This window comes from Lepidochelys kempii, chromosome 8 (genome assembly GCF_965140285.1).
Source record: "Lepidochelys kempii isolate rLepKem1 chromosome 8, rLepKem1.hap1, whole genome shotgun sequence".
Lineage (NCBI taxonomy): Eukaryota > Metazoa > Chordata > Testudines > Cheloniidae > Lepidochelys > Lepidochelys kempii.
Window position 1 is genome coordinate 12,227,831 of NC_136387.1, and position 23,589 is coordinate 12,251,419.

Genomic DNA, 23,589 nt, shown 5'->3' on the forward strand with positions numbered 1-23,589 from the left:
AATTCCATACTACCAGTATGAGAAACAAAGTTCAGCATGCTAAAAGCATGTAAGCTTACAAAGCACTCCAAAAGGCATTATTTGTTATGTATAATTTCACTCAGAAACATTTGGAATGGGTAGGATTTCTACAGGTTGCATTTAATGCTCAGGGCAAGAGCTACCTTGTAACTATAATATTATTTCTTCAAAAACGAAGCCATGTCAGATTTTAAAATATTACCCAGATTCATAGAAAATTTGTATCAAGCTGCATTTTTCTTTGTTACTGATATTTTATATCAGTTACTCAGTAGAGAAAAAAAATCATCAAGAACCACCATGTCTGAGTTAAAATCTCACTTACCAACCAGAATAGGCAGCTAACTTCCACCTTCCTCTTCCCAAGCATATTTGTTTAATGTGTGTTATGCTCAAAAATGAAAAACAAAGTAGTCAATAAGAGGTTTACACTAAATGAAATGCCTATTTAAAGGAACTGGACTTCTTTTTTGTTTACTAAACAGGCAATGTGCACCTAACCAAAATAATTAAATAATACAGCAAAGCCCTCAGGAACTGAACACCTGTTAAAGCAATCAGTTATTTAAAATAATAAACTCTCTTTGCTGTGCAACTGAAAGGACAATGATAATTTGACTTGTTAAAATAAATGCTTGGTCTAGCAACTTGATGTACTGTAATAAAACCCTCAAACAAAATACTATACAAACTAGTAATAAAATACACTTTGGGCCCTGTTCCGACCTTTTGAATGTATATACCTGAATGTTCCATTACCTCAATTCACTCACCTTGATCTTTTATACTTTACAACGTTCTGCCACTCAGATGTTAAAAATGTTTGAGCATATATTGCTATATCAAAACATATGGATATATAAGCACTTTGTAAAAGCCCAGTTTAAGAAAAGACCTAACTTTAAATACTTAACTTTAAGCATGTGCTCAAATCCCACTGACTTCAATTTTCAGTTGGACTTACAACACATGCGTAAGAGCTTTCTTAAATAGGAATGCTTTCCTGAATTGGTGCCCAATGGTATGTCCATACTATAGATATTACACTGGTAGTTATAGACACAGCATACACAGACAGAAAGGGTCTTTCTATCAGTGTACAAACATCACGTACCCAGATGAAGTTAGCTATGTCAACAGAAGTCAACATAATTTTTGGTGTAGGCCAGGCCAAAACAAATAGAGGAATGCAAAGGAAATTCACTAATTATCTAATTACGTCACATCAGAAAAAAAAATCAGGAATGAAGAACAAAATTCTGCTGGTTTTCCAACTATTTCTTTCACTTCCCAAAGAACACAGATTTCACTCTGAACATGAAAAGACAGTCCACATTCAGACATGCAGTTGAGCTATGTAAGAGCTAGGTATTACTATTGTTAGGATGGATGAAGAGAGGAAGCAGTTGGCCCTATAACCACATCATCATCAGGGATTTTTTTTGGGGGGGGGCAGCACAGGCATATCTCAATATCAATAATTCAGATATGTTAAAGCAGAAAAAGGGTCTGAAATTATAAATTGATCAGAGATGAGAAATGAGAACTGCAGGTCCAATCAGGTAGATCATTTGGTCCCACTGTGTGTGGCTGAAAGCACTCTGGCCATGGTATACAGCCATACTGAGACAAGTTTTCTCTCAAGCCTTCAGCAAGTTTCTATAAAACTTCAGGAAAGGAGATTGTATAGTAACCCAATGACTCCACTGGGAGTTTTGCCTGAGTCAGGGTTGTTAAGCTCATAATTTTTATCCAATTGTAATATTTTAATAATTTGTATAAAATGTTTTTCATGTATTTATTTCAAATCTAGTGATGATTCATTCTTTCAAAGAAGAGTATGGAGAGAAAGACCATCTTCCTAGACAATACGAGAAGGCAGAAAAAGAAGACTTAAAAAAACACGGATTTGTTTAGAAAGTTACCATTTCTTACATAATATTTCCAATTTTCCTTATGCAAAAAGTTATGTAATCAGTACAAATTACATTTAATTGTATTTCACTTGCTATTCTTGATATTTGAACAACTGGTGAAATGGGGCTAGAAATACAGAAATGAACAAAAAAAGTGACAAATTTAAAATCAGATTATTAAAAACAAAAGTGGATTAATTTTATCAGCAATATTTTGCATAAGGCTACATGACCTACAGTCAGTATTTTAAGCTGTCTTGAAAAACTTTTGGTATACTCCAAATTTATGACTAAGTGCCAGATAGTATGTGTAATACAATATATTGGGGAAACGCCAAGGTTTTCTTTTTTTAACCTACAAATGTTCTTTCCCTTTTGTAGAACCCACCACCACACACACACACACACACCCCTTTTGCAAATCAGTACATGCTTGAAATAGATGCAGTCCATGAATGGTGAAAACTGACTGTAGCCATGCAAGGGATTTTTTTTAAACAACATTAAAAAAAAAAAGATGCATCCAACGCGAGATAAAATATGGTCCTTTGTAAGAAAGATTAACATCTGTACACTTTTATTAGACTAGACATTTTACAATCGGTATGTAACTGAAACCAACCTAAGATTGTAAAGCTAATAAAGTTTTGCCTCCAAATGCCCACTTCTACCAGGTGATAGAGATTCCTCTAACAATACAAAACACATATTAACATAGCTATTGCTGTTACCATCCCAATCAAGATTAAATCATCCAGTCCACGAAATTAACTATTTTCCACTCAGAATCCCAGTGACAGAATGTTTCCTTGTGAAGCACCACCACGAACAATTCCGGGGGGGGGGGGGGGGAGGCGGGAAAAAAAGGTGCTGAGTAACAACCCCCACAACCTGAGCATACTCAGTACCTCACATGACAGGGCCCAAAATTAGAACCCTGGCTCCTAACGGAACAACCTGTGCTTTACCAAAACAATTTCACACAAATCCCTCAAAGGATTCAGCCAGCTCCATGTTAGTTCAAGACGTAAGCAAGTTTTAATCTCAGTCAAACAAAAATTAAAGGAAGAAAATGGCAAATGAAGGAGGGGAGGAGGCAGTCCCCAAAATACATTTAGAGCTGGTTTACAGCTTTATGAAAGACAAATGAAAAATTATACTCACATCGCACTCATCAACTGTGGGTCTGCCAGTGGTTTTTCAGAGCAGATGTAACATTTTAGCAAAATGCGATTGTTTGTGAAAGAAATAATTCTGATCAAAAACTAAATTGCAGCCAGCGCAAGCTCTGTACTTTGTCACTCTAATCCATTCTGACAGGAAGCAGTAAGTGGAGATTCCTACTGTGAAAGGAGCAGATGTGAAAGGTCAACCTTGGCCTGGAACTTCAAAACCGTTAACGTGTAAAACAGTGTGCATTAAAGCCTGAAACAGCTAACCGCTGGATTAACGGATGTCCGCTTAGTAGGTCTGATGTGCTTTTGGCAAGTAATGGTTAATTTTGAAATAGGTTCATTGTAATTTTTTTTATTTTACTTTTTACCTTTTACCAGCCAGAATCCATTTTTAATTACAATTGCAGAGTATAATATTCCAAAACATGCCTTTTCTTTACTCTTTGGGGGGGAAAGCCACTATTGTAGAAAGCAGTTTACAGTTATTAATAAGGTCATGCTCACCATTTCAAAAGCAAGGGGATGCAAGAGATTAAACACTATCAAACTGGAGACAGAACTTGCCATCTGTACTGAAATTAGTATCTTATCAGTTCCCCTACATTCATAATAGCTATCCCAGGACATTACACAGTTACAAGAGAGCAGGGTTCCTTAACTGAAAAAGTAAAAGTGATCCTGAATGAAGATATTCTTGAGAATACAAAGAATGTAAATCTTACTGATTTCCCCAACTGAAACAGTACTGTTACAGTACTTGCCACCACTGTGTTAACAAATCTAGGAGAATTCCAAATTTTAGTTAAAATCAAAGTCAACACGCCGGCATTTGGTATCTTACAGGAGTGAAGGAAAGTCTTGCCTCCACAGTGGGCATAACCATTTTCTTCCCTTATTTCAAATGCAATGGGCAAGCATTAAAAGAGCAGTTATGGATTATGTAGAGCAGGCAACAGTGTGACACTTCCATTTTCTTTTTCAACCTAAATGAATACTTGTGAGAAGTGAAAAGTATATTTACAAAAATCTTTAGCCAGTTCAAATTCAACCCCCAGAGACAATATTTGCAGATTAATGGATGAAAATTAAATGCTATAATAATTTTCACTTAAGTGATCATAAATCTACACTAATCTTTTAAGAGAAGCAGTGGTAGAAGAGCCACCTGCAAAGTGGACCAAAGGTCAGGAGGACAACTTCCTGGTCCTCTTTAGAATAGCTAACACAGGTCTAACTGCTCCAAGAGTGTGCAGCGCATGCACAGTTAATTGTAGAAGAACCTCTTCCCCTTGGAAATACGCTATTCTTTCTTTATTTGTATTTTATTTTTTACCATAGAATGGAGGGAAGGAAAGAGCCTAGAACTCATATTTCCTTGATATTCTAAGTCACAGTTAAGTTTTAACTAATAACAATTGATGTCAACTTCTGTTTCTAGAGCACCTGGAGAATAAGAGTCTTGAACTTCTACATATCACCTGTTAGCTGTGGCTGTCAGGCCTGCTGCTCCTGATAGATACTGTGCATTTACAAAACAAAATGTTAAACTAAGTTTACCTCAGAAATAGAATTTACAAACAAAAACTTCTTCCTACCTCAAGAAAGCGAAACACAAAGGTATGTACTGAATTTTTACTGTCATCATGATTCATTTAAATATCAATTAATATAATAGTATTGTTAATTTTAATACTGTGGCATTAACAATAATATTGCAATAGTGCCTACAACCACAAACAGGTTGGTCTCCATTGTACAAATAGTCTATGCCCCAAAGAGCTTGCAATCTAAAAGACAAAACGTAATGGGAGGGTAGGCAGTTAAGTGGGATGTGCATAGTTCTTAGCCATTTACTAGCAGTGATCACAACTCGCCACCTGCTTGGTCTGCAGTTTTCTATATGCTTTACAGCAGAGGTGAGTTTTGAAGAGGGACATGGAGGATAAAGAGGTGGCTTGATAGATTCTTACTAAGCTTTCTCCACTCACACAGGGCAGCACAACAGAAAACTTGGAAGTATTTGTCGGAGAAGCGGCTGGTTGAGGCTGGCACTGCTAGCGCCCATTGAAAGTGGGCACAGACTTTGCGATAAGGAAATAGCTCAAATAGGTACAGTAAGACTAAACTTGGGTGTGTGTGTGAGGGGGTGAAAGTAAAGACAAAAGTTGCCAATGTAATATGATGATTCAATTATTTACAAGTAGGAAAAAATGTTGGTAATTAAAAAAAATTTAGACTGAACACTGAGGCAGGAGACATCCTTCACTCTGTGTTTTGCCCAGTGGCCATGACAAATAAGTAAGTAAATAAATACAAAATATTTCCCAACTCCCAGCAACAAGGAGTTAATTTGTATCCGGTAGCTCCTGACTGACCACTGACATCCCACCAGACTCTGTATAATTAGGCAGCATTTCTCATCAATAAGAAAACTAGTTCTGCTAGTTAACTGGTAGTATTATTGGAAAGAGGCTGCACTGACTAGTACACCATTGTTGTCTCTTTGTCTTTTTAAAGCCAGGGCAGGAGAGTCTTAAATTTTCAGATGAATGATCTCCAGAGACCCTCTATTTATTTTTCATCCAAAAAAGTCAAGCACGCCAGCTTTTCAGACCCAGTGCCACACTAGGATATGGGTAGGTGGAATGTGTCCAGTCCCACAGCTGGAACTTGACCCTAAAACCTTCTGACTCAAAGGCAAGAGGGTTATTTACTAAGCCATTCACAAGAATAACCATAAGGCAGGTGTGATTGTATAAAAGTATATTTTTATTAAACTATGTTTTGACCCAGCTCACTCTCACAATTTTGGCCTGAATTAATCTTCATGAGGCCTGAAAATTTTACTGTCAGTTTCTAATAAGGAAAAACAACAAACAGGCAGATAGGCCAAAAATTCAATATTCAAACCTTATTTTCAAATACAAAGATTTTCTCTACTCTGTAAACCCAGTCAAATAATTGTGATTTACAGCAAATCAGTTATTGTATTCATAAATGCAAGGACATTAGCAAACAACATACCTACCAAAAGAAATACTTTCATAATTTTGCAGGTGTACAAATCATAGCATATGGGAGAGGACTCAAAGAATACTGGGAAATGAAGCAGTCGAGGAAACACTATATGAAAAACAGCACCTACCTAGGTGGATATAAAACCAATTCTTTTCATCCAAGAGGTAATCTAATGCAATCTAAGTCTAACAGAGGGGCAAGTAGTCAACAATCACATTAAAAATAGTTAACCCACCAAATAAATGAAAATTGGTTTGTCTTTTGATAAGCAAAACTGACAATAATGGACTAATGTTGCTCATTCTTTGAGGTTAAACACAATTGACATAAGCTACACCTGAAACCAATCAGGGCTGAGGCTTTGAGAAGATTCACACGCGAGGACTAAATTTGTCACAAATGGGTTGGTTTCCGATCCTAATGTAGCCAAGTTGCTTTACTCTGACCTCCATTTAACAAATCAACTTAATGGGCAATGGGAGTGCTATAAAACTTAACAATGGAGTGATTTTAACTTTTAAAATATAGTTATGAAGCAAAATGTTAGAGAGCTCCTTCAATACTGGAAATCAAATTAAATCTAGACATTTTTTAACAGTCTTGACAGATATAATCCTAGTTACCATGTAAATTTATGGTAAGCTGCTGTGATATTAGTCACAGGTGCTACTTTTAATATATGGGCTACATCTGGCTGGGAATAAAATTTCTCAGAGGACTGAAAATGACCTCACTAACAGTCAATGGGGAGGGGGGATAAGACCACTGTAGCATACAAAAAGCTGGAGATATGGTCCACAACTGAATATTTTACATAAAATTCAAGTTACCTCCACAGATTGTAGGTTTATATTTTCAATACATAAATGGCGCAGACATATTTCAGTCAAACAGCCAAAATATTAAATTCGTAAAACAGCTATGAAATACTCTGGCTATGCACATAAAAACAAATTTTCCAACCTGTGATCAACAGGGAAGACAAAGTGATGTGCTGAGAAACTGAAAAAAGGAAGTATCAATATAGATTAAGTTCAGGAGTATTCAGTATTATTACGAAATGAGTTAAACTAAATTAAGTGATTACAGCAACTAAAAGAGCACTAATTCATTGAGAATGTGTTCCCTGTATCCCAATTCCATGGGATTTGGTAAATTTGTGAAGTTCTTCATGGTCATTAATCAAGGTGAAAGTACATATAGAAAGGACTAGCACCAAGGGATTGTCACCAAGTAAGAAGATTAAACTATATAAAGATCATAAATCGCATAGCCAGCAAGTTAGTTTTGATATACTGATAACAGGGACCATCCATTAGAGAGGACAAAAATAAATACGCCCTAGCACAGTTAAAGCAAAGTAACTGGAAATAGAGAGCACATACAAAACAGAAACTCTGCTTGCAGTGGATGCTTTCTGAGTTTTGGGTGTTATTACTGGTCTGGAGAAGGAGAGTTGGGAAGTATAACAATTTAATGGAAGATCTACAATGATTTAATTTCTTCTGAAATAACTGTTCAGAAGCTGTGCAAGTCTCCATTAAACAACTAATCGAAGAGACAAGATTTGCTATGATTCTCAGGATCCGTGAGCCCTACACAGCAGGCAGTCTCCCTGCTCTTTTCTCCAGTCAAGAGTTTTATGGATAAAAGATTAAATTTATTAATTAAAATGGCTGAACCCAAAGCGTATGTCTACACAGCAACTGGACACCTGTGGCTGACCCATGCCAGCCGACTCAGGCTCGCAGGGCCTCGCAGGGCTATTTCAATGCAGTGTAAACTTATGGACTCAGGCTACAGCCCAAGCTCTGGGACCTTCCAACCACACAGGGTCCTAGAGCTCAGGCTCCAGCCCGAGCCTGGAAGTCTACACAGCAGTAAACAGCCCCGCAGCCTGAGCCCAAGGAGTCCAAGTTGCGGGTGTCTAGTTGCTGTATAGACATACCCTATGCAAACAAACCAGAAACAGCTTTTTCTATTTTTCTTTCAATAGCAGTAATTTTAGGTGTTCCATCTAAAAAGCAGTAGGCAAAACATTTTCAGATGGAAGTGACTCGTCCTTCTGCACTTTAGTGGACAGGGATTCAAGAATTTAGAGTAATGCAGAACATGTTTTATTAATTTAGATGGAATACCCCTGTATAAAACCAGTCATTGCCCAAGATGGTGTTAAACAAAGCTTGGGGTTTGGTATACAGAGACCTCAGTCCACTTAGTACCATGGTGCAAACACCATTAAAAATCATTATCTTTTTATTAAAGAGAAAAAGGAAAAACAGTTAAAGCATTTAAAATATTAAGTATTAAATAAGGCTTTCATTTTAATAGGAACAACCTCTTTTCCCTTTCCTTTTAGCTGGAGAGAGTTTTTAGAAGGAAAAATACCCAAGTTGTTTGACAGTCTCTTAGATGGTACCAAAGATGGTAAAAACCGTCCTGTCAGGGAAAAGAAAAGACGTTAGCTAAGATTGGCTGAAGCTGTTGTTGAAGTCTGATCCTGTTTCATCCCAGATGGGGTTTGAGATTCAGCGGAAGATTGTAAAGGGTCCCTCTCTCTGGCCTGGTTTGGTCAGGACATCTCTCAGGATCAGAATGACAAAGGCCCGAAGTCCCAGGAGATGGTGGAAGTGGCAGCCATGCTGGTGAACCTCACTCTAGTAGCCAATTTTTATCCCTACGTCTGTTTCTTTAAGGACCCACAAAAGGAATGGTGGACGGAATAGTCCATGTTCCCATTATTTTGTCAATCAATTAGGTCTAGTTTCCCCAAACACTAATTTTGGTTCACTGATTTCCAGTTCCAAACTCTTCTTACTTACTAAGCATGATCTTAACACAGTCCTTGTGTTATAACAGTATGGTTTTTTTGTTTGGACTAATTCAGTCTCTCCTTTGTGCGTCATTTCCTATCAACCTTTGTTATAATAGGTGATTGTGACCTCTTATTAACTTTCATATACTTTTTACAGTTGAGCTCACAATAAGAGTAACTTTGTAGGCCAAATTATAACAGATCAGATACAGGCCAGGAACCTTGAGGTTTTGAACAGTTTGGGGACAATTCTATCTTCTCTAGACCAGAGGTCCCCAAACTTTTCAGTCATGCCTCTCCCTTACCCCTCTGTTCCTTGTTTCCGCAGGAGCTGGGGCCAGGAGAAGGGTTGTGGTTGGGGGAGGCACGGATGGGGTAAGGAGGCCGAAGCTGGGGCTGCAGCTGAGGGCAGGTCTGGGGCCGGGAACAGAGCCATGGTCAGGGGCCAAGACTGGAGACGCAGCCGGGGGACCAAAGCTGGGGGTGGGGCCAGGGCCAGGGCCAGGAGCGGAAGCTCCAGTTGGGTCGCGGTCAAGGGCCAAGGCTGGGGGCAGGGCTAAGGGTGGAAGCCTGGGCCGGAGCAGAGCTAGGTAACACTCCCTTCCCGCCCCCCCTGGGGGCTGGCCCAGGCCCTGCACCATCTCCCCAAATGTTCCTTCATGCCCCCCGTCCTCTACTTTAGACAACAAACTTTTCAACTTTTTCTTTTTGCCAGAGATTTCAGTAAATGAAGAAAAAAAATGTATTAGTAAACATTGCTACTCAGGCTCCTGAAGTAGTGACAGTATTTTTGTAACTCATTAACTCAGACTTTTGCTTTGACAAATTGAAATGGATTGGCTGCTCTATCAGTGAGTAATAGGCATTTTGTTTCAGTATCTGTCACTTGGGAATAGAAATTAAGAGCCTTTAAAACATGTTTCTTTTATGTAATACAAAGTGGCTTGAAAGCACAGATAACTTTTTTCTTTTTCTTCTGCTATCTCTCTCCACAGCCCCATTTTAAAGGGCAATAGTCTCAAACATCTGTAGCCTGACAGTTCACACAAACAGAGGGCAGTAGAACGGAGGAATGATGCAATGGGAAAACAGACAATGACAACAGTGTTTAGGGTGACCATATTTCCCCATGGGAAAATGGGACACTGCACAGGGAGAGGGGGGGCCTCGGGCCAGCCCTATGGCGCTGGGCTGACAGCCCAAGGACCAGTGTCTGGTGTCATCATTCACCTCCCCCCAAGTTCCTCCACACTCCCCTGGGGGCGGGCAGGGGAGGGAACGCCCCACTTTTTTGGCAAACTGGGCATTTCATAGAAACAGACTTTAAGGCCGGAAGGGACCATTATGATTGTCTAGTCTGACCTGCACAACGCAGGCCACAGAATCTCACCCACGCATTCCTGTAACAAACCTCTAACCTATGTCTGAGCTATTGAAGTCCCCAAATTGTGGTTTAAAGACTTTGAGGGGCAGAGAATCCTCCAGCAAGTGACCCGTGCCCCACGCTGCAGAGGAAGGCGAAAAACCCCCAGGGCCTCTGCCAATCAGCCCTGGAGGAAAATTCCTTCTAGACCCCAAATATGGCAATCAGCTAAACCCTGAGCATGTGGGCAAGACTCACCAGCCAGACACTCAGGAAAGAATTCTCTGTAGTAACTCAGATCCCACCCCATCTAACATCCCATCACAGGCTATTGGGCATATCTACCGCTAATAGTCAAAGATCAATTAATTGCCAAAATTAGGCTATCCCACCATATCATCCCTTCCATAAACTTATCAAACTTAGTCTTAAAGCAAGATATGTCTTTTGCCCCTACCTCTTCCCTTGGAAGGCTGTTCCAGAACTTCACTCCTCTGATGGTTAGAAACCTTCGTCTAATCTCAAGTCTAAACTTCTCAATGACCAGTTTATATCCATTTGTTCTTGTGTCCACACTGGCACTGAGCTTAAATAATTCCTCTCCCTCCCTGGTACTTATCCCTCTGATATATTTATAGAGAGCAATCATATCTCCTCTCAGCCTGCTTTTGGTTAGGCTAAACAAGCCAAGCTCTTTGAGTCTCCTTTCATACGACAGGTTTCCCATTCCTCGGATCCCTTCTCTGTACCTGCTCCAGTTTGAATTCATCTTTCTTAAACATGGGAGACCAGAACTGCACACAATATTCCAGATGAGGTCTCACCAGTGCCTTGTATAATGGTACTAACACCTCCTTATCTCTACTGGAAATACCTCGTCTGATGCATCCCAAGACCACATTAGCTTTTTTCACGGCCATATCACATTGGCGGCTCATAGTCATCCTGTGATCAACCAATACTCCGAGGTCCTTCTCGTCCTCCTCCGTTACTTCCAAGTGATGCGTCCCCAGTTTATAACAAAAATTCTTGTTATTAATCCCTAAATGCATGATCTTGCACTTTTTACTATTAAATTTCATCCTATTACTATTACTCCAGTTTACAAGGTCATCCGGATCTTCCTATATAATATCCCGGTCCTTCTCTGTATTGGCAATACCTCCCAGCTTTGTGTCATCCGCAAACTTTATTAGCACATTCCCACTTTTTGTGCCAAGGTCAGTAATAAAAAGATTAAATAAGATTGGTCCCAAAACCAATCCCTGAGAAACTCCACTAGTAACCTCCTTCCAACCTGACAGGTCATCTTTCAGTGTGACCCATTGTAGTCTCCCCTTTAACCAGTTCCTTATCCACCTTTCAATTTTCATATTGATCCCCATCTTTTTCAATTTAGCTAATAATTCCCCATGTGGAACTGTACCAAATGCCTTACTGAAATTGAGGTAAATTAGATCCACTGTGTTTCCTTTGTCTAAAAAAATCTGTTACCTTCTCAAAGAAGGAGATCAGGTTGGTTTGATACAATCTACCTTTTGTAAAACCATGTCGTATTTTGTCCCCATAACCATTGACCTCAATGTCCTTAACTACTTTCTCCTTCAAAATTTTTTCCAAGACCTTGCATACTACAGATGTCAAACGAACAGGCCTGTAGTTACCCAGATCACCTTTTTTTCCCTTTCTTAAAAATAGGAACTACTTTAGCAATTCTCCAGTAATTCTCCAATACGGTACCCCTGAGTTTACAGATTCATTAAAAATGTTTGCTAATGGGCTTGCAATTTCACGTGCCAGTTCCTTTAATATTCTTGGATGAAGATTATCTGGGCCCCCTGATTTAGTCCCATTAAGCTGTTCAAGTTTGGCTTCTACCTCGGATGCGGTAATATCTACCTCCATATCCTCCTTCCCATTTGTCATCCTACTATTATCCCTAAACTCATTAGCCTCATTAAAGACTGAGGCAAAGTATTTGTTTAGATATTGGGCCATGCCTAGATTATCCTTAACCTCCACTCCATCCTCAGTTTAGCGGTCCCATTTGCTCTTGCCAATTGAGGATAAGCTGGCAAAAGCAAATGGGACAAATGCCCAGTTTTGCCAAGAAAGTTGGGAAATCCAGGACAGGGCTTAAAAAGGGGACTATCCTAGCCAAAACGGGACATATGGTCACCCTACCTGTTTTAGATGTTTTGCCAATCAAAAGAGAAGCTGTAATTGTAAAAAAAAACATCTGTGAACATGGCAGGATCAGTATCAGGTTGGACTGATGGCTGTCTCCAGTGAAGCTGGGACCATATATGATGGCTAGTCTTCTTGCTGAGCCATTACAGGATTCTGCAATTCACTGTAGACAAGTTTGAAGTGATCAGGCACCATGATTTTCTCATGCCTCAGTCCCCCCCAGCTGCCCCAGACCTGTTTCTGAAGCCAAAGGTCACAAGTACCAATGCTACACACCTGCAGATGACTGGGGGCCAGAGTGTTTGGCAACTACTACAACCAAAGATTACTTGAGGGATGGTGGTGGTTGGACCATCACCTTAGAGCAGCTATTCTGAAGTGTACAATCCTGGCTGGGCAGTTTGTTTTCATCCTTATTCATAATTATTGTATTTTAAGTATTATACAACTTAGAGCACCTATTCATAGCTCTGTAACTGAAAGAAAAAATACATCATGTTTAGAAGGCTAAAGGAGAAACTTGCTTGTCTGTATTTGGCTGGGGTCTGGTAATCTGGGTAGGGAATGGAGTGAACAGCAATGATTATAATATGGCTATGAGGAGAAAGTGGAAAATAACATTTCAGACATAGAAACTGCCTAAATGAGGGATGGGGAACAAGCTGCAATGGACACCAGATGCTTTTCTTTCTGGGCAGGGTTGGATGGAGGACACTATGTACATCAATATTTTTTCAAACCAAGACATCACGACTAGCATGCAATGGCAATTACAGCAGAGAAAAGGACTGACAACAGGAAGTACATTCACGGACTTATTTTAGGAAAACAGTTTGAAATGTTCCAACTCATTTTCTGAAAATCACTCTCAAAAGCCCATTTTTATAAAATTTATCTTCAAAAAAACAAACACCATCAGCAGTTCCAAGTGAAGTCCTGTAATAAAATAATTTCCCAAGCCAGAAGCATAATTTCTGATAGCTTTTAATCAAGTTAATCTCAGCCTGAAAGCTTCAGGAATCTAAATAACTCTCTCATTTCACAGAAGTTTCATTTCATTCTCCCTGATACTGAAAATAATATACATAAACCAAGTTCAAGTCTACGCATTTGAGTGACTTTATAATAAAAACTCTGTTTATATTCTTAACATCTGTTGACATACAGAGTCTTTGTAAACCTGGCATAGATTTTAAAGCCACAGAATTTTCCATGCATCATGCCCATTATCTGTGGGAAGCAATAAAGAAACAATGAATACATTAATCATACTCATATCATCTGCAAAACATAAATCTGAAATACCTTTCGTGTCAGCTTAACTGCTCAGGTTTTTGGGTTTGTTTTTTTTACACACCTGATTTTATGCCATCTGTAAAAGGGCAGGATGAAGATCATAGAGGAAACTGTATTTCTTGGCTGTCTGACTTTTACTAAATATTCACACTAAGTTCTGCAAACAGAAGATTTATTAAATAAAAGAAGTTACACCTAAAAGTCCATGTTTATTAAAGGACAGCATATTGACTGCAAAACTCTACAAAACAGGTAGCTAGCTAGCTCCATTTTTGGCACTTTTGTTTCTCTGATCTGTAATATGCTTTTGAAACGTACCAATAAATAAGTAAATGTTGTGTGGGGACATTAGTAAATATAAGCATTGGTAGATGAATTAAACTATACCAGTTCAGTTTATCTTCAGTGCCACCTTCCCAGGAGACAAACATTAGCTCTCTAACTCCAGCTGCAAACATGCATGCATTCTCTAGCCAGATTCCACCTTAAGTCATTCCCCAAGGCTAAGAGATCACCAACTTGTTCTACAGCCTGAAATTTCAAATGGCGATGTTACATCACCTCAGCTGCCCCAATTTTCTAAATGCTTAAAGCCAAAATTCTGCCTTATATAGATGCATGTAACCCCCTTGACCACAACGAAAGCAGTGTAGACAGTTTGGCCCGTTAGTTTACCCAGTGATACACAGAGCTGAAAGTGCCAGAAGTTTTGAATTCTTAAGCCAATTTCCAATCATTCATAGTAATGATAGCTCTTACGTAGCCCTTTCCATCTCACACTTTTAAGGGTCAAGCAGGAATGGGGGCACACTGAGCATCCACCAATATCTTCCACCCAACTGGAACAGACATTTCAAAAAAGTACCATTTTAAGATGATATATTTGGTGGGGTGAGACCTAGCCAATTCTGAACCCAGAAAAAAAAAACAACAGACTATTAACTTTAGGCTTAGTATACCGTACAGTGTACATTTAAATATATTTTGACTTTCCACTTTAGCATCCTCTTCATGTCTCTCTCTTGGACTTGCAACTTTATGAATAGCTGACTAATTTCTACCCTGTAACATTTCAAGGATAAAGCCTTAAAAAAAATCAACTATTTAATTCTCCTTCTGACGTCTTCACTGCTCTAAGTAGCTGGGTTTTCCGGATTTCTATTACAGGACTGTGTTTGTTCTCATCTCTTTGGTATATAGTCCATTGCCTAAAGACGATCAGCAGAAATTATTTATTTCACTTATTTGCAATATGCAAAGGCTACTTTATGCTAATTTTTTAAAAAAGCATTTCCAGCTATGCTGAGCCAACAAGCTCTCCAATTACACCGTCGCATGGACACTTTAAAGAGTGCCACCAGCGTGAAAGCTGTAAGCTCAGCACCTAGAGTACGACTACATTTGATGCAGAGAATTAGCTATCCCTCTGTCCTTGGCTTTCCAGTTCTCCCATCCAGTTCTCATGTAAAGGCCCCCTCATGGTTTTCCCCTCCTTCATTGCCTCATAATTTGTTTCGTTTGAAGTTGTTTGTTTTGTACTATTATTAACTCCCAGGTTTAAAGTGCAATCCAGGAAAAATGTATTCAGGGCTCCACATGTGACATTCTATACCTGCTCCTGCTCTGTATTGTAGCGATGCTGCTCTTTTCTCCCTACCTCACAGAACATTTTAATCTAAGTTCTCTCTAATGGCTGCAATTTCCTCACTATGACAATTAAGTATTTGAAATATTAAAAAGGATGGGCATTGCAAATTGTCATTTACACATTTCACTTCACAGGGTCTCCTAAAGACATTGGTCTGGATTATACTATGGCCATGAGAATAAACAGCACATTATGCAGCACTAACATGCTTCAGTCTACAAATCTAGATAGATATTACACTGCAAATACAGTGTGGTGTGGATGGGACAGAGGTGAAGGGGAAGGAGGAGAAGAGGTATCTTCAGAGGAATATGGCATCTTTTAAAAAAAAAAATGTAACCTTACCCTTCACCCCTGGGACAGCATAGCCCTTTCAAAAATAAAGTAGGAACTGGGAATTATCTTCATCTGTTCCCATTCCACACGTAGATTATCATCTGCCTAAAACTGTAAGAATAGATGATCTTTCACAGCTAATCTTTAGTATATAACAATCTACTACATTTTGACCAGAACAGAGGATTATTAAATTGACTGTACCCAAGCAATAGAAATGAGGGGAAGAGCAGTAGGAGACCTAAACAAACACATTTAGGGGCAATTTTTCAAAAACGTTGGGTGGATACCTACACACAAACATGTGCACAACTGCAGAGTCATATGCTACAAGGCAAAGCTTTAACCTTTTGATAATGTGACCCTAAATCTGCATAAGACGATCCAAGCTAGAATAAAAATAGGTCACTGATATAAAAGGTGTAGCAAATATTAGTAAGGCCAGATTTTAAAAAAAGAGCAATGAGAAAATTAAATCAGACATAACTGAAACGAATATATTTTCTCCAAATAAACCCAAGTTTAAGGGCACTGAAATGGGAAGGATATGTTAGGATTAATTCTTGTCTTATTTAGCAGGGCCATAATACAGCTAATTATTGCTCTTCTAACTTGTCTTTTTTTGTATGCATCTCACTTGATTAATCAGAAATCAAATTTTCTTTCCGAAACGAGATATAGTAACAAGAATCTAGTTGACAATCTTATCTTAAGAAAATATATTAAATCATAGTTGGCCATATGGTGCCACCGATTTTCAAAGCAGATTTCATCTCTGATTTCAAATTTTAAAATTCTTAAAAATTGATGACACAGCATGGCCCAGGGTTTTGACTTAAAATTCAAGCCCAACAGGGTTTACAATCTGCTGTATCAAAGGTAGCCTTACAGAGCGTCTATTGCAATTCATTCAAGACAGTACCATAACTGTCCTTTTCTGTATAAAAGGTGAGTTTTATGACACTTCTCACATTTTTTCCCCGAGTTTGGTAAATAACTGTGCTTTCATTCTTACTCACCTTTGTAAAGTTCTTGATAGCAAATATTTTTATGATTAAGTTAGGAGTGCTAGTAATAACAAAGATATCAACAGTAAAATTCAGCTTGCCTTACCATGGAACAATGCCAATAAAGTCAATGAATTACACTTGGGTAACTGAGATTAGAATCTGGCCTGATAGTTTCAGTGACACTACTGACATGAGGAAAGCAAACACGATTTGGTCCCAAATACTCCTAGGTTTGTGGATGTGAACATCTCTTCACTAGGAACACAATACAAACTAGGATAATTACATTTCCTTTTATATTAAGAATAATATATAGCAATAGTTACCTGATTAAAAGTTTTGAAATTGAACTCTTTGTAGATGGCATCTCTTTCACCCAGCTCAGACCATCCTGAAGCTTTGAGGTCAAGTAAAACTTGGGTCCTTTCCTCTGTTGTCAACCAGTGAGACTGTGAAGACTGTAAAGGAAAAAAAAATACATTCCAGAACTGGGGTTAATGTCCTCTCATTTCCTTACACAACAATAAGAAAAATATGTGCTGAAATTATGATTTATGTATTTCAAAAATATAATCCTTCAGGACAACAGAAGTGGAAAATTTACTATGCGGTTTTGTTCCACTTTATAATTTAACAGAACACCATCACTTGCCAGTTAACTGAGCCATGAAACACAACTATTTTGGTGAATTAACTTTGGTTACGTGCTTGCATACAAGAGTTTTTTACTCTTTTGCTGGAATGAAATATGGACTCAGGAATACCTTTGTCCAGTAGTATTCTTACTTTCATTTATATAAGGCCTATCGGAATTATCCATATACTGTGAAGCTTGAAATATATGATGACAATCCAATTTTGCCATTTTCCCCTCATTTAAATATTAAAGTTAAACATAATGTACAGTAATTAGTCGAAGTTAAAAGGGGCATATCACCTGAAATACTAAGCATAACCAATTTTAAATTAGAAAAGCATAGATTATACCAGAAATCACTGTGTACTATGTATAATTATTGTACCCTGTATTTCCTAAGAAGAAAGTTTAAAAAACAAAAAGCAAGATTGTTACTATTTGAGTTCAGTAACTATTTATAAATGTTTCTCTATGGCATTGAAAGGAAAAACAAACAATCTGGCACAAAGGATATGTGCTACCCCAAATTTGCACACAAGGCATTCCACAGACAGCACTGAGGAGTTCTGTATAAGGATATGAAGAATGGTCCCCTCTCATACCATTACAAATCAGAAGTAACTCAATTAAATAGAATTCCCACTAAAAGGCCCAGACTCAGCAAGGTACTTAAGCATTTGTCTAACTTTAAGCAAATGAGTACTCCTCCACACATTTAATATTTAAGCACATGCTTAAGTACCTTGCTGAATCAGGACCTAAAACAGGTATGAGGTCAGAATGAGACCTTGAGAGTAGAATAAGATCCTAAAAGTTTACTAAATTGCTCCCTGAAAATACAGAACACACTCCCTCCCTCTGACAGAATGTATGAGATATTAAACTGATACTATACTTGATCTTAGCTAAAATCCAAGTATTTCATCCAAAGGTCGATTATCCAATTGTCTGTCCCTGGTCACAGACCCATCCCAAACTCATTCTAAGAACACAATAGGTAGACCAGGAGCCCTTGTGTCACCTTAGAGACTAACAAATGTATTTGGGCTTAAGCTTTCATGGGCTAAGACCCACTTCATCAATAGGTAGAACAGAAATTCTCAGTTGCCTTTTGTCTTTGCATATATTAATAATCAACCATCCTCATTTTGTGAAAACTTACAGACAATTAGCTGAACAATTATCTACCAAAAACTGCAAAACAGAATCTAAGATGGGAGTTCCACCCACTAGATCTGCCTTTGTAAATAGTTTTTATTTTGACCGTTTTAAAGTGTGTGGTTACTTCATTCTAGAAGTGCCAGACCATGTATAATCCACAGGCTATGTTCTCAAACTTAATTATACACTCATTTGGCAATGTTGATGTGAACTTTTTTTGAAAATATAGTCTGCTGTGTATGTGTATACAAGTACTGCATCTTTGTACACATCTTTAATATAAAAAGTTACCACTTCACCACTAGATGGTGCTACATGTCAAATCAGAAGTTAATTCAATTACTTGTAATTAAGCAGCAGAAAGGTTTTAAGATTGTTCCTTATTACTGAATGATATTGGCACAGAAAGTAATGATAAATACACATGCATCATTTAAAGATTAAATATACATATTACTATAACCTAGTAATTAACTCCACGAAGCAAAATATAACACATTCACTAACCAGGAGGATAAAAGAGCACTCTGTACAAATGCAGTTAATGCAACTGATTTAAACAATTGTTTTCAACTGGATTCACCCATTCTAACAAACAAGTTTTAAATATCCAAAAACTAACATTTCAATCTAGTCTATCTAGCCTTCCGTATAAAACAGTTGCCTTGCTTTAATATAAAATTATTATTTCACCAACATATATATAAGTGTTGCTACAGGAACATTTATTGATTAGAATTTCCCTTTAAGCCTGTTTTAAAGCATGTACAAATAGTCTCTGGGCTGAAATTTGTCATGTTTATAGTCAGCCAGGAGGTAAAATTGTTTTGTTTCGTTGGAGATTTTTCTGTTCTTATTTTTTAGAACCAGTTAAGACATTTCAGTCGTTTCTTGAGGCTTTATCCAAACCCCACTGGAGTAACGGAGAATCCATCCATTTCAGATTTGAACATCAGATTTTAATAAATAGATTTATTTTGTTTGCCACAGGCCTGGTCCTCAGTGCACACCAGCTCTTTTGACACTGAAGAAATTTTGCTTAGAAATAATGGTCGTAAAAGTCAAGTTCTGCATTCTGGCTGCATATACACAGGTGCACCTGCCACTGACTTAAAAAGTTTAGTAAAAAGCAGTATATGGAGCACATGCTGATTTATTTTAAGACAACGTTAAGGAGGTGCAAGGCTCCAGAAACATGTTCACATGTGTGTATCTGTGGTGACAAACAATGAAGAACAGTGTAAACCCACTGAAGAGGTGGAAAGATACAACAAAAACAAACAGAATATGGACACTGAAAAGTAAACATAAGACTTAGCATACAAAACCAACCCATTATTTACTGATTATATCTTGTCATATGATGGGCCCTAAGCTAGTTAAAAAATAACAGCTTTATTTGAAAGCAGTCCATGAAAGAAAGAGAGGAGTCTGATGCTGAAGCATCCATTATCCTGTATCAAAGATTTGCGTAATAAAATATGTTCTGGGGGAAATGGGGGAGCTATTACCTAATTTTGCATATATGATTATCTATTACTTGATGTCAAAATCAGACTGCCTATGCTCTATACAGACTGAAATGCAGGGGATGCAAATAATCATATCTTCTGAGAGAAGAGGGGGTAGATCCAAGACTGAAACAGACTTAAATTTTATTAAAGCTAATGTTAAAATTATAATATATAGGTTAAGAAAAGAGTGTCTGTACATCTGGGTATAATGCTTAAATTATGTGAAAGTACAAAGGCTGGTTTAAAAGTCAAACAGTACATATAGTACATAATCAGCAATAACCTACATTTAGATGAACATTTAAAGCAGGAGTCAGCAACCTTTCAGAAGTGGTGTGCCGAGTCTTCATTTATTCACTCTAATTTAAGGTTTTACGTGCCAGTAATACATTTTAACGTTTTTAGAAGGTCCCTTTCTATAAGTCTGTAATATATAACTAAACTATGGTTGTATGTAAAGTAAATAAGATTTTTTAAATGTTTAAGAAGCTTCATTTAAAATTAAATTAAAATGCAGAGCCCCCTGGACTGGTGGCCAGGACCCGGGCAGTGTGAGTGCCACCGAAAATCAGCTCACCTGCTGCCTTTGGCACGCGTGCCATAGGTTCCCTAGCCCTGATTTAAAGATACAGTTTAGTTATTAGCAATACTAGATAAAGAACAAATTCAACTACCCCCAGGATAATTCCCAAAGAATTACCATACTCCTGGTCAGGATCCTGGCTCCCAAGCCCATGCAGCAACCCAACTTTGGTATTCCTTTGGCTCAGCAGATTTACTACTCTGCCTAATACATACTTAATACATTTTTTTCACGCAGTGGCTTTTAAAGGACACTGCGTTCAGAGGAATTAGGAGATGAGATGGCAGGGCTGGTTGTGAAGAGCATCTGGGGCAATCAAGGATGGATGAACTGGGCACAGCCTGAAAGCTCCATCAGCTGGTTTGCCCAGGGAAAATCACATTCAGACAACCTGCACAAGATAATTTTCACTTCTTTAGAGCCTTTCAGTGCAGTGCTGCAAATATGAGTGAATTACACTTCTGTGCAACCCTAGGAGTTAGGTATTATTACTCCCACTTTAAAGATGGGTAACCTGAAGTTCAGACAAGTCAAGTGACTTGCTCAAGGTCAAATTGTGAATTTGTGTCAGAGCTAGAGATAAAACCCGTCTCCTGATTATGAATCCTGTGCTTCCCAGTATCATATCCACATAACCCACCCATTCACATGTTGACAGATATGAAGAACCAAAGCTGCTTCTCACATCGACAGATCATGAGCTTTCAGCTGGTAAATGGAACATCCAGGTCAGTCGAGCAGGAAAAGTTTTTTGATGGGTAATCAAGCACGTAAGGATTAGAATAATAATTTCTTAGTGTCCCTAGTTTGGGGGGGGGGGGGGTTTAAAAGTGCATTTGAGTCCCTCACCTCCCACCACTTTCCCCTGAATATTTAGTTAAACTAAGCGCCAAGAGTTGGGAGAACTTTTTAAACCAATTGTTATTTGTTTCAGTGTGAATCGCACCTGGCACATTATTGGTGACAGACAAACAGTAAATATTAGAACTGCTCAAAACGGATTACGCAACATTTTGCAAGGCTGTTGTTCACCCATCACCCCATTTCTCTGGGGAAGTCATTCTTGCCTGCCCTCAGGGGCTCATACCCACCTGATCCCCAGAAAGTCTCCTCCTTACCCACCTAACCTGGCCCCTTATCAGGAAACAAATCGAGCCAATTTGCAATGCTGTGAGTGGAAAGTATTTTTTCATGATAGCTGCATTTTGTGTTCCACAATTAAAATCTTCATTTAAAAAACACAAAAACAAATTAAGCATCAAATCCTTATCATAGCAAAGGAAATCACAAACGTAGAGGTATGCACCCAACTCTGCAGACAGCATGAAACAAAAGCTCAGGCAGATGTGAAGTGCCATCTTTACCTCAGCAGACAGTTGGCTCTGAACCCTAATGATGGTGATGCAAGAGTCCAGGCAGTTAGCTCTTTCACAGCGCAGAGGGAAAATGAGGGACGATCCTATTATGACGCATCCAGCACAAGTAACATCTGGAGTGGGGTCCCCAGAGTGCGGAACTTGGCTTAGGGCTGAGCTGAGGAGAGAAGACCGGGACTCCCGCTCCCAGGGGGCTTTCCTCTGTCCTCAGCCCCTGCCACCCGGGGGACTCCCGCCTGCCCAGCCCTGGAGAGCTCCCTCTGCCCATGCCGCCTGCCCCGCGCCTGGATGGCTGCTCGCTTGCCCCAGGATCTCTGGGGAGCTCCCCAGGTCCGCTGCCCTCCCGCACCCCCGGGGCGGGCCCTGCCTGGCCTCTCACCATGGCGGAGAGGCTCCTGCTGCCGGGTCCCGAGCCGCCCTGCCTCGCGCCCGCCGTCGCTGCCAGGCGCGCTCCGACCCGCGCCAGCCGCAGCCCGACCCCGCCGCCTCCCATCGCCTCAGCGCGGCCGCGGCCCCGCCCCCTCACGGCGCGAAGGGCCCAGTGCAGGGACCGACGCAAGTGCCTGCGGCCGTCCCAGCGCGGCCCCTCCCTTCACGCAGCCCAGGGAGGGACGCGGGCTCGTCCGCGCCCGGCGCCCCCGTCAGGGGGTTCCCCCAAACCCCGACAAGAATGGGACTTACCCCCTCATCTGCACGGAGCTCCCCTGCGCTGGGCGAATGGTACTTACCACCCCCCGCCCCCCAGCTGTGGTCCATGCACCTCTGCTGCAAAACCCCAGCCCCCCCCCGGGACCCCGACCCTTCACCTTTGTCAGTTGCAAGGCAGCTGCACTAGAAGGAGCAGGGACCCACCCGCTGCAGCGTGGGGCTGCAGGCAGAACTCCTCACCGGCTGCTAGTGGCTTCGATCATCAAAACAAGGGAGTGCCAGGAGTTTATTCTTCAGCCTTCACGCGGGTTGTTTCTATTTCCATTCAGTTCGGTTTGGCCAGTGAAGTTGGTTTCAGGTTCAGGTCCTTAGAGCTGCAAAGGCAGCCTTTCCAACTGAGCAAGGGATGGTTTAAAAAAAAAATAAAAAAAGAAGGACTTTACAGAACATAAGCCCCATAAAAAATTGTAAAGGATTGATTATAAAAGTTTTAATTTTGGTATAAATTGGGGCCTTGGAAAATATGGTTCTATTCTAAAACAATGACAATGCAAAAAAAAAATTTGATTGCCTTTGCTGTGGAATGATTGAAACAAAATATGGACCTGTCTTTTTTACAAATCACTTTTCTGGGTGGAAACGTTGCTTAGGGAAAAGGGAAGGGTAGCTACAATGTCAAGTCCACATTCTGAACTTTTATATTTTTCAGCTAAGTGCATATTCGTAAACAAAACTTCATAGGCTGTTTTAAATACAAAGCCATGTGCCAACATCCAGGAGGGTAAATACAGCCCAATGTAGTATAAAATTGTGTAGGTTCTTAAGGAAAATCTATCTTTAGTCTTTTGCAGAAATGGAACAATTTCAAGAGTATTCTACAGA

At 39.5% G+C, this 23,589-nt stretch overlaps 1 protein-coding gene across 4 annotated transcripts in view; it reads right to left on the reverse strand.

Moving 5' to 3' along the window:
* The window catches only part of PCBD2 (pterin-4 alpha-carbinolamine dehydratase 2), a 34,806-nt gene extending 12,222 nt beyond the window's left edge, over positions 1-22,584 (reverse strand). The window contains exons 1-3 of one of the 4 annotated variants that reach the window (XM_073355528.1): positions 22,439-22,584; positions 17,115-17,246; positions 15,683-15,760 (exon numbers count right to left, since the gene is read on the reverse strand). In XM_073355528.1, the coding sequence (XP_073211629.1) occupies positions 15,683-15,760; positions 17,115-17,246; positions 22,439-22,552 (324 nt within the window). In that variant the 5' untranslated portion in view covers positions 22,553-22,584. Of the gene's footprint in view, positions 1-3,101; positions 3,281-13,855; positions 13,945-15,682; positions 15,761-17,114; positions 17,247-22,438 lie in introns of those variants that run through there. The other 3 variants (XM_073355524.1, XM_073355526.1, XM_073355527.1) reach the window with 3 other exon arrangements.
* Positions 22,585-23,589: the final 1,005 nt, after the last annotated feature.